General features: G+C 45.7%; 1 protein-coding gene across 1 annotated transcript in view; it reads left to right on the forward strand.

Moving 5' to 3' along the window:
* Nucleotides 1-4,457: 4,457 nt before the first annotated feature.
* PTH2R (parathyroid hormone 2 receptor) overlaps nt 4,458-12,541 on the forward strand; it is a 377,187-nt gene continuing 369,103 nt past the window's right edge. Inside the window, exon 1 of the mRNA XM_063932706.1 lies at nt 4,458-4,949. Coding sequence (XP_063788776.1) covers nt 4,878-4,949 — 72 coding nt within the window. The 5' untranslated portion in view covers nt 4,458-4,877. The remainder of the gene's footprint in view (nt 4,950-12,541) is intronic.

Genomic DNA, 12,541 nt, shown 5'->3' on the forward strand with positions numbered 1-12,541 from the left:
GGCGCTGTGGAGGAAGTTGACGATGAGGATTCTGATGGTGATGTGGTTTGTTTAAATGAGGCAACGGGGGAGACACCTCTTGTTAGTGGGATGAAGAAGCCCATTTTAATTCCTTGTCAAAATACCAAAAAAGCCACCTCTTAGGTGTGGAATTATTTCTCCACAAATCCGTACAACAGGTGTCAAGCCGTGTGTTGTCTCTGTAACTCTGTAATAAGTAGGGATAAGGACGCTAACCACCTAGGAACATCCTCCCTTATACGTCACCTGCAGCGCATTCATCAGAAGTCAGTGACAAGTTGTGAAACTTTGGGTAAGAGCGTGAGCAGTCCAATGACACCTAAATCCCTTCTTCATCTTGTACCCAAGCTCCTGCAAGCCACACCACCAACTCCCTCAATGTCAACTTCCTCCTCAGCCATGAACGTCAGTAGTCCTGCAGGCCATGTCACTGGCAAGACTGAAGAGTCCTCTCCTAACCAGGATTCCTCGGGGGGATCCTTGAGTGGTACGCCTACTGCTGCTGTTGCTGCCACCGCTGCTGCTGCTGTTGTTGCTGCTGGGAGTCGATCGTCATCCCAGAGGGGAAGTCGGAAGACCACTTGTACTACTTCCAGTAAGCAATTGACTGTCCAACAGTCCTTTGTGAGGAAGATGAAATATGACAGCAGTCATCCTGCTGCAAAGCGGATAACTGAGGCCTTGACACTTATGTTGGTGTTAGACGTGCGTCCGGTATCCGCCGTTAGTGCAGTGGGATTTAGGCAATTGATGGAGGTATTGTGTCCCCGGTACCAAATCACATCTAGGTTCCACTTCACTAGGCAGGCGATATCGAAAATGTACAGAGATGTCAGAAACAGTGTCACCAGTGTCCTACAAAATGTGGTTGTATCCAGTGTCTACTTAACCACGGACATGTGGACAAGTGGAACAGGGCAGACTATGGACTATATGACTGTGACAGCCCACTGGGTAGATGTATTACCTCCTGCAGCAACAACAGCAGCAGTGGCACCAGTAGCAGCATCTCGCAAATCCAAACTCTTTTCTAGACAGGCTATGCTGTGTATCACCATTTTCCATAAGAGGCACACCACTGACAACCACGGAAACTGAGGGACATCATCGCACATTGGCTTACCCCACTTAGTCTCTCCTGGGGATTTGTGATATCGGACAATGCCATCAATACTGTGCGTGCATTACAACTGGGCAAATTCCAGCACGTCCCATGTTTTGCACATACAATTAATTTGGTGGTGCAGAAGTTTTTGAAAAATGACAGGGTGCTGTCAGTGGGCCAAGATGCAGAGATGCTGTCGGTGGCCAAAAAAATTGTGGGACACTTTCGACATTCTGCCACTGCGTGCCGAAGACTGGAGCACCAACAAACACTCCGGAACCTGCCCTGCCATCAACTGAAGCTAGAGGTGGTAACGAGGTGGAATTCAACACTCTATATGCTTCAGAGGATGGAGGAGCAGCAAAAAGCCATTAAAGCCTATACATTCACCTACAATACAGGCAATGGAGAGGGAATGCACCTGACTCAAGCGCAGTGGAGAATGATTTCTGTCTTGTGCAAGGCTCTCCAAACCTTTGAACTTGCCACATGTGAAGTCAGTTCAGACACTACCAGCTTGAGTCAGGGTATTCCCCTCATCAGGCTTTTGCAGAAGCAGATGGAGAAATTAGAGGAGGAGCTAAGATGGAGCGATTCCGCTAAGTATGTGGGACTTGTGGATGGAGCCCTTTATTCGCTTTGCCAGGATTCAAGGGTGGTCAATCTGCTGAAATCAGAGCACTACATTTTGGCCACCGTGCTCGATCCTAGGTTTAAAGCCTACATTGTATCTCCCTTTCCGGCAGACACAAGCGTGCAGAGGTGCAAAGACCTGCTGGTGAGTAAATTGTCAACTCAAGCGGAATGTGACCCGTCAACAGCTCCTCCTTCAATTTCTCCCACCACTGGGGCTGCAAGGAATAGGATAAGATTTCCTTGCCCACCCGCTGGCGGTGATACATGGCAGTGAGGAGCGAAAGCTGACATCTGGTCCGGACTGAAGGACCTGCCAAAAATTAGTGACATGTCTACTGTCACTGCATATGATTCTGTCACCATTGAAAGAATGGTGGAGGATTATATGAGTGACAGCATCCAAGTAGGCATGTCAGACAGTCCGTATGTATACTGGCAGGAAAAAGGGGCAATTTGGATGCCCTTGCACAAACTGGCTTTATTTTACCTAAGTTGCCCCCCCTCCAATGTGTACTCCGAAAGAGTGTTTAGTGCAGCCGGTAACCTTGTCAGCGATCGGCGTAGGAGGTTACTTCCACAAAATGCGGAGAAGATGATGTTCATCAAAATGAATGATAAATTCTTCCAGGAAGACCTTGACCAGCAATTGTGTCCGGAAAGTACACAGGGACCTTTGATGGTGGATTCCAGTTGGGACGAATTAATACTCTGTGAGGAGGGGGATGTACACAGTGAAAGGGGTGAGGAATCGGAGGATGAGGATGAGGTCGACATCTCGCCTCTTTAGAGCCAGTTTGTGCAAGGAGAGATTGATTGCTTCTTTTTTGGTGTGGGCCGAAACAAACCATTCATTTCAGCCACAGTCGTGTGGCAGACCCTGTCACTGAAATGATTGGTTTGTTAAAGTGTGCATGTCCTGTTTATACAACATAAGGGTGGGTGGGAGGGCCCAAGGACAATTCCATCTTGCACCTCTTTTTCTTCTTTGCATCATGTGCTGTTTGGGGACTATTTTTTTAAAGTGCCATCCCATCTTAGACTTCTGTATGTGTCTAGTGGTACTGCCATATAATTCCAGTGATACTGCCGTATATGTCCAGTGGTACTGCCATATAATTCCAGTGATTTTGCCATTTAATTCTAGTGATTTGGACGTATTATTCCAGTGGGAATTGTTTGTGTTGCTTGGCTTAGTCATACAGCTACCTCATTGCACCTCTTCTACATCTTTGCATGAGGTGCTGTTTGAGGCCTAGTTTTTGAAAAGTGCCATCCTGTCTGCCACTGCAGTGCCACTCCTAGATGGGCCAATTGTTTGTGTTGCTAGGCTTAGTCATAGAGCTACCTCATTGCACCTCTTCTAAATCTTTGTGTCATGTGCTGTTTGGGGCCTTTTTTTTTTTATATCTGCCCTCCAGTCTGACACTGCAGTGCCATTCCTAGATAAGCCAGGTGTTTGTGTTGTCCACTTGTGTTGCTTAGCTTAGTCATCCATCAACCTCGGTGCAACCTTTTGGCCTAAAAACAATATTATGAGGTGTTCAGAATAGACTGGAAATGAGTGAAAATGAATGTTACTGAGATTAATAATACCGTAGGATCAAAATTACCCACAAATTCTGTGATTTTAGCTGTTTTTACGTTTTTTTTAAAATCATCCCGATCCAAAACCAAAACCAAAACACGAAAGGATGGTTTTGGCAAAATCAAGCCAAAACCAAAACACGAAAGTGGAATTAGAACCAAAACCAAAACACAAAACACGAAAAGTGCCAGCTGCACATCTCTAATTTAAGTAAAAAAAACTTGTGTCGACCTTTTCTCATGACGACCTAGAACATACCGACCTAGAGTCCCTGTATACCTAGAATCCATGTTGACCTACTTACTGTCGGCCAATAGTGGTTGACCTAGACAGTGTCGACATACTTACTGTTGACCTAACGACCGGATCACCTCAATTATGTGGAGCTATAACAGCACCCAGGCATTATAAAACTGTTAGTTTAAATATAATATAAGAGCACTGGGTTTAAATATAATATACACAATCTAATATACAATCCCCACCCCAGAGCACACTGCTATACTTGCCCTTACTCAGTCAAGTCCTATAGTATAGTAGGGGTGGGCAGGATGACAAGTGGGGGCAGTGATGAAAAGATTTGGAGGTCTGGAGGAGTGGAGTGTACCAGGCCCCGCAAGGCTTAATCTGGCCCTGGTACTAGCCAATCAGCTTCTGCCTTACATGTTATGGGCTGCATTTGAAAAGTGACAGCTAGGAGCTGATTGGTTGTTCCTTTATCTCTCACAATTTTATCTCTCTCCAAGCTTTGATAAATACCCACTTTGAAATAATTACCTTGCAATCTGTAGAATGTGAACAATAAGATCAACTACATAATACTTCAAATATAAATGTTCTGTATGTATTTGTTCTCTCCCGTCCCTTTATACTGTGTATAAACTGTACCTTGAAGTATGACCAATTTTCTGAATAAAAAGCAGGAGAAGGGGGTTACAGAACAAGTGTTGATGATTTAGAAGGTTGCACCTGCTGCACTAGTAATCCCTATTATCAGCAATCCCCCAGGGATTTACATTCTCTTCTGCAGATAGGGGTATCGCACCCTTTACATGAGGCTATCAGAGCATCACACAGCCTGTCTGTGGCTGCACTGACTGAGGAGAGGCGGCTGCAGAGAGAGGGCTGCAGCTGGAGTTACATGGTGTTTGGTACGCTGCCAGCGAAAGGAGGAACTACAATCCCCATGCCTCTATCAGCTGTATAGCTTAGCTCTCACCGCTGGTGTGTGCAGAAACCTCAGCTGTCACAACTGAACAGAAAACAATGCCAGGGGATAAAGAGAATGCATTGAGAATTGCAAAGAGGAGGGCAAGAGCAATGGTTTCATCCAGCCCAGATAAAGTTGTGGGACGACCTCTTTAAAGGATTGCAAGTGAATGAACCCATGTGGGCTTGTGTGGGTACACACAGAGAGTTCGGCGTTGTCTGGATGTGGAATATTAACCCTCTCATTTATATTGGGAACTTTGGAGAGTGAGGAAAAAAAAATAGGAATTTATTTTTGGACTTGTTTTATAATATATACAGATGGCAACATATTATATCCATTATGTTTTGGGGATGATGGTGGCAATAAATGATATACTGGTGGGAGCTCAGGTAAGAACGTGTTAAATTACCAGCATGTATTGAATTCATTTTACATATTATTTATCTTATTACCAGTACTACTGTTATAATTATGTTTTCTTATTATAATAGTATATGTGTAGTTTATACACACACACACACACACACACACACACACACACACACACACACACACACACACACATATATATACACAGTATATTATATATATATATATATATATAGTATGTGTAAATATATATATGTGTGTGTGTGTGTGTGTGTGTGTGTGTGTGTGTGTGTGTGTATATTTTGCTGCCAGCGACTTAGAGAGTATTACTACTACTACTGGTATGAACATGGAAATATCACAAAGTTCAGTGTAGTATGCTACAAATCAGCAAATATTTTTTCTTAATATAAAGTGCATATGATTTGATCAAGTTCCATAACCCTGATACTTTTTACATGCATTGCAGTTATTTTAGCGATGACTCCATAAGGTCATAACATTATAAGGTTTGGGAGTCAGGGTACCCTTACCCAAACTAATTATGGCCACCCCATGCCCCACTGCCCAGTTTTATTATATTCATTGTTTGCTTATAGGAAATCATTTGGTGATTGACAGTTTAGTATAACATAGTAATAAAGCAAGTCTTGAGCTATGACATTTAGTTTATTTTTTATTAAGTGTATATTTGCAGGGGTGGTTTATGCATGTCCTAACCATTCAACTCCACCTAAATTGGTTTATGGGGAATATTTTGTAGTTACTGGTAAATTTCAGACTAACAGTGATAAAACGAGCCTTAAAGTGCCCCCCCCCCCCCCTTCCCCATAGCACGGGGCTCCCTTAGGCATGTGCCTCTATTGTCAAATGGGAAATTCACTGCAGAACAATATTATAATATCACTAATGACTTTTGATCGTAACATTTACTCCCTCACTTGTGATGAATGATGAGCAATTACTTGTGACAGTGCATGAGCAAAACATTACTTTATACTATATACGCTATGATTCTGTTTGTGCCTGCAACATTTCCCGGATTTCATTAGTGTGTTAGTATTTGGCCTTAATTAACTAATTCATTTGTTCATTAACCGTGGTCCTCCTTGATCTATTGATGACATAAAATGCAAATTTTAAAATATACTGCAAAAAATGGCATTCTGTGGAATAAAACAAAAGCAGAATTGGAAGACTTGATTATCAGAAACGCACTCTTCTGCAAAGTGGCCTTGATCTGCACAAAACTGCACTCTTCTTGTGAATTAAGTGACTGAAGTAGTAAACTGTCTAATTGATTGAGAACCCTAACCCTGCAATTCTGCTGAGATACTCAAGGGGGAGCTAGTTTGCTGAAGATGGACATACTGTAGCTATACTGTACATCATTAATTTTATAAAAGGCATTTAATCACCATGACGGTTTAGCTGTACAGTATGCTGCTAGTAAAATATTTTCCTACAGCTCTGTAAATAACGCATTTCTATCCATTGAAGTCTAGCAAACTAATGATATGAAGTATTCGGTATTGTTATTTTTATTTTAATCACATGGAGTAGATGACAATTATTCCATTATTTAGAAAGTAGATACTCCGAACCAGATGTTTTTCTATTGCTTCCTAGAACCAAATCCAGATATCTGTGCGCAAATACTGTAATTGTGACTCTTTCATACAGTAAGTATCATTATAAGTCTATAAGCATCAGCAGCTTAAATGGAAGCAAAGAGCTAGAATAATTTTAGCATTTCACCATTGTACAACATTGGGTAAAGTATTTCTACTGGCATTTTTAAAAAAAAACAATGACCTTTCTAAATGTGTTTTTTCTTATTACATTTCTATAGAATTATGTACAAAAATTTGATTATCCCTCAATAATTTGCCTTGGATTTGCATTCTAATTGCCAATTGCTAGTTAATTTAACTTATTTACAATAAATTACTTGAGATGTGCAGACACAATTGAATTTTGACTTGTGAATGAAGTATTTTGATATAGAGGATACAGTATATTGCTTATTTATATTGATACGTAAAATCCCTAGCACTAAAACTTCTATAGAGCTGTGTAGGTAAGTGGCGATCTAGTTACCTTTAAAATGTAAGTAGCAAAATGATTGCATTGATATATCTTTCTTACTCATAATATAAGTACAATTGGGATGACATTTCTAATTTAATACTAACATTTCAACAGAACATCTAAAAAAAAGTTACGTTTATCTAGACTTGCAGGACAAGTTTCCAGTTGTACGTTGCATTGTGAAGCAGGGATGTGGGCACCGCCATCTTGCTCTGAGTCAGCTGACCACGATACTTCCAGTCCAAGGGGGTCATTCCGAGTTGATCGCATGTAGCAACTTTTTGCTGCTGCTGCGATCAACTAGACGCCGCCTATGGGGGAGTATATTTTAGCATAGCAGGGCTGCGATCGCTTGTGCAGCCCTGCTATGCTAAAAAAGTTTTGAGCAAAACAAGACCAGGGTATTAGCTACTTACCCTGTGTGACGGATCCAGCGATGAAGGTGCCGGGATTGACATCAGACATCCGCCCTCCAAATGCCTGGATCCGCCTGCGTGCGCCTCACCATGCCTTGGAAACGGTGAGTAGACGCCCCGGAACACCTCCTCCCTGCCGTTCTTCTTGCGATCGCGCCTGCAATCACTTTCTTATTTGTTCTGGCTGCTGCGCAATGACGCGCATGCGCATTGTGGGTGCCGTGCAGCTGCAGTTCCGACCTGTTCGACTGCAGCGAAGAACTGCTACGTGCGAACGGGTCGGAATGACCCCCCAAGTACAGCTTTACTGCTCATGACTGCTTCTGCCAATCAGCAGCCAGGGTTTCCTATTTAAAGCCCTGTAGGTGCATCATACATTGCCAGTGTAACACCTCATGATTCCTTATGTGTGAAATGTTGCCGATAGTATGTGACTAGTCTCGTCTGTTAATCTAGTACAGTGGTCTCCAACCTTAACTGGGGTGTGAGCTACTTTCAGAAAATAAAACCTCTGAAGGAGCTACCCCCTCCCCCCAATGCACGTGCATTCCGTCTAAAGTGGGTGTGGCCTCACAAAAGTGGGTGTGGCCTCACAACTACAAGTAATGCCCCACCCGCGTATTGCCAGATACACAAATAATGTTCCTGAGCATTGCCAGATACACAAATAATGCCCCCAGCAGTGCCAGATACACAAATAATGCCCCCAGCAGTGCCAGATACACAAATAATGCCCCCAGCAGTGCCAGATACACAAATAATGCCCCCAGCAGTGCCAGATACACAAATAATGCCACCCAGCAGTGCCAGATACACAAATAATGCCCCCAGCAGTGCCAGATACACAAATAATGCCACCCAGCAGTGCCAGATACACAAATAATGCCCCCAGCAGTGCCAGATACACAAATAATGCCACCCAGCAGTGCCAGATACACAAATAATGCCCCCAGCAGTGCCAGATACACAAATAATGCACCCCAGCAGTGCCAGATACAATGCCCCCCCAGTGCCAGATACAATTCCCCCCGCAGTGCCATTTAAAATGCCCCCCGCAGTGTCCGATACAGTGCCCCACACAGTGCTAACCCTTGCTGGCTTCTTCTACTGCCGCCGGTGCTGCTCCTCCTGTATGAGGGACGGAAGCAGAGGAGAGCACAGCGCGAGCCTCTCCTGTGAAGTCCGGAGAGCAGCTGCGGTGAGGGTGACAGAATCTCCGGCGGCGGCAGGCATTTAAAATATGGTGCCGGTAAGTGAGCCAATCAGGTGCCGCCACTGCCGGTCCACGAGCTCTGATTGGCTGACGGCCGGCACCATATTAAAAATGAAGAGAGGAGGAGTGCCAGTGACTGCCCAAGCCCGTGCGCTCTGTGAGCTACCGAAAATACTACGGCGAGCTACGGGTTGGAGATTACTGATCTAGTACATTCAAATATTGCTTCTGTCTATTTTGCATTGCAAGTATCAAGTATTGTTCACGTTTATTATTCATTAAAGCTATCAATGCTCCTGGTTATACAGTACTACTTTACAAGTATCAAGTTTATTCCTGATTACGCTATCATTTCATATCTTTGTAACTGGTCGCTCCGCTTTCTCTATATTATCTTATTCACCTGCTAAAATAGAGATTGCTGCGGTGTCTCATCACCTGGATCTTGTATCAATAAACATTCTGTGTTATGAATTTAAACCTGCTCAGACCTCCTACTTTTCTTCATACGTTCTCCAGCTGTTCTGAATATAGTCGAGTCCAAATCTATCTCAGATCCTGACAAACAGAGTATCTGTGATCAGGAGCGGATTGGGATCGAACACCAGCCTGGGAAATTTATGGAAGCCTTATATGTTTCAAAGTACAAGGAGGGGGAGCACACACTACATAAAGTACAGAACAGGGAGGGAGCACACGCTACATACAGCACAGTACAGGGAGGGGAAGCACACACTACATACAGCATAGAACAGGGAGGGAGCACACGCTACATACAGCACAGTACAGGGAGGGGAAGCACACACTACATACAGCACAGAACAGGGAGGGAGCACACGCTACATACAGCACAGTACAGGGAGGGAGCACACACTACATACAGCACAGTACAGGGAGTGAGCACACACTACATACAGCACAGTACGGGGAGGGGGAGTACACACTACATACAGCACAGTACAGGGAGGGAGCACACACTACATACAGCACAGTACAGGGAGGGAGCACACACTACATACAGCACAGTACAGGGAGGGAGCACACACTACATACAGCACAGTACAGGGAGGGAGCACACACTACATACAGCACAGTACAGGGAGTGAGCACACACTACATACAGCACAGTACAGGGAGGGGGAGCACACACTACATACAGCACAGTACAGGGAGGGAGCACACACTACATACAGCACAGTATAGGGAGGGAGCACACACTACATACAGCACAGTACAGGGAGGGAGCACACACTACATACAGCACAGTACAGGGAGGGAGCACACCCTCCATACAGCACAGTACAGGGAGGGGGAGTACACACTACATACAGCACAGTACAGGGAGGGAGCACACACTACATACAGCACAGTACAAGGAGGGAGCACACACTACATACAGTACAGTACAGGGAGGGAGCACACACTACATACAGCACAGTACAGGGAGGGAGCACACACTACATACAGCACAGTACAGGGAGGGAGCACACACTACATACAGCACAGTACAGGGAGTGAGCACACACTACATACAGTATAGGGAGGCGGAGCACCCACTACATACAGCACAGTACAGGGAGGGAGCACACACTACATACAGCACAGTACAGGGAGGGAGCACACACTACATACAGTACAGGGAGGGAGCACACACTACATACAGTACAGGGAGGGAGCACACACTACATACAGCACAGTACGGGGAGGGAGCACACACTACATACAGCACAGTACAGGGAGAGAGCACACACTACATACAGCACAGTACAGTACAGGGAGGGAGCACACACTACATACAGCACAGTACAGGGAGGGAGCACACACTACATACAGCACAGTACAGGGAGGGGGAGCACACACTACATACAGCACAGGTCAGGGAGGGAGCACACACTACATACAGCACAGTGCAGGGAGGAGGAGCACACATTGCATACAGCACAGTACAGGGAGGGAGCACACACTACATACCGCACAAGACAGGGAGGGGGAGCACACACTACATACAGCACAGTACAGGGAGGAGGAGCACACACTACATACAGCACAGTACAGGGAAGGAACATACACTACATTTAGCACAGTACAGGGAGGGAGCACACACTACATACAGCACAGTACAGGGAGGGGGAGCACACACTACATACAGCACAGTACAGGGAGGGAGCACACACTACATACAGCACAGTACAGGGAGGGAGAACACACTACATACAGCACAGTACAGAGAGGGAGCACACACTACATACAGCACAGTACAGGGAGGGAGCACAAACTACATACAGCACAGTACAGGGAGGGGGAGCACGCACTACATACAGCACAGTACAGGGAGGGAGCACACACTACATACAGCACAGTACAGGGAGGGAGCACACACTACATACAGCACAGTACAGGGAGGGAGCACACACTACATACAGCACAGTACAGGGAGGGACAACACACTACATACAGCACAGTACAGAGAGGGAGCACACACTACATACAGCACAGTACAGGGAGGGAGCACACACTACATACAGCACAGTACAGGGAGGGAGCACACACTACATACAGCACAGTAATGGGAGGGGGAGCACACACTACATACAGCACAGTACAGGGAGGGAGCACACACTACATACAGCACAGTACAGGGAGGGAGCACACACTACATACAACACAGTACAGGGAGGGAGCACACACTACATACAGCACATTACAGGGAGGGAGCACACACTACATACAACACAGTACAGGGAGGGGGAGCACACACTACATACAGCACAGTACAGGGAGGGAGCACACACTACATACAGTACAGGGAGGGAGCACACACTACATACAGCACAGTACAGGGAGTGAGCACACATTACATACAGTACAGGGAGGGAGCACACACTACATACAGCACAGTACAAGGAGGGAGCACACACTACATACAGCACAGTACAGGGAGGGAGCACACACTACATACAGCACAGTACAGGGAGGGAGCACACACTACATACAGCACAGAACAGGGAGGGAGCACACACTACATACAGCACAGTACAGGGAGGGAGCACACACTACATACAGCACAGTACAGGGAGGGAGCACACACTACATACAGCACAGTACAGGGAGGTAGCGCACACTACATACAGCACAGAACAGGGAGGAAGCACACACTACATACAGCACAGTACAGGGAGGAAGCACACACTACATACAGCACAGTACAGGGAGGGAGCACACACTACATAGAGCACAGTACAGAGAGGGAGCACACACTACATACAGCACAGTACAGGGAGGAGGAGCACACACTACATACAGCACAGTACAGGGAGGGAGCACACACTACATACAGCACAGTACAGGGAGGGGAAGCACACACTACATACAGCACAGAACAGGGAGGGAGCACACGCTACATACAGCACAGTACAGGGAGGGAGCACACACTACATACAGCACAGTACAGGGAGTGAGCACACACTACATACAGCACAGTACGGGGAGGGGGAGTACACACTACATACAGCACAGTACAGGGAGGGAGCACACACTACATACAGCACAGTACAGGGAGGGAGCACACACTACATACAGCACAGTACAGGGAGGGAGCACACACTACATACAGCACAGTACAGGGAGGGAGCACACACTACATACAGCACAGTACAGGGAGTGAGCACACACTACATACAGCACAGTACAGGGAGGGGGAGCACACACTACATACAGCACAGTACAGGGAGGGAGCACACACTACATACAGCACAGTATAGGGAGGGAGCACACACTACATACAGCACAGTACAGGGAGGAAGCACACACTACATACAGCACAGTACAGGGAGGGGGAGCACACACTACATACAGCACAGTACAGGGAGGGAGCACACACTACATACAGCAC

Source organism: Pseudophryne corroboree, chromosome 7, assembly GCF_028390025.1.
Source record: "Pseudophryne corroboree isolate aPseCor3 chromosome 7, aPseCor3.hap2, whole genome shotgun sequence".
Lineage (NCBI taxonomy): Eukaryota > Metazoa > Chordata > Amphibia > Anura > Myobatrachidae > Pseudophryne > Pseudophryne corroboree.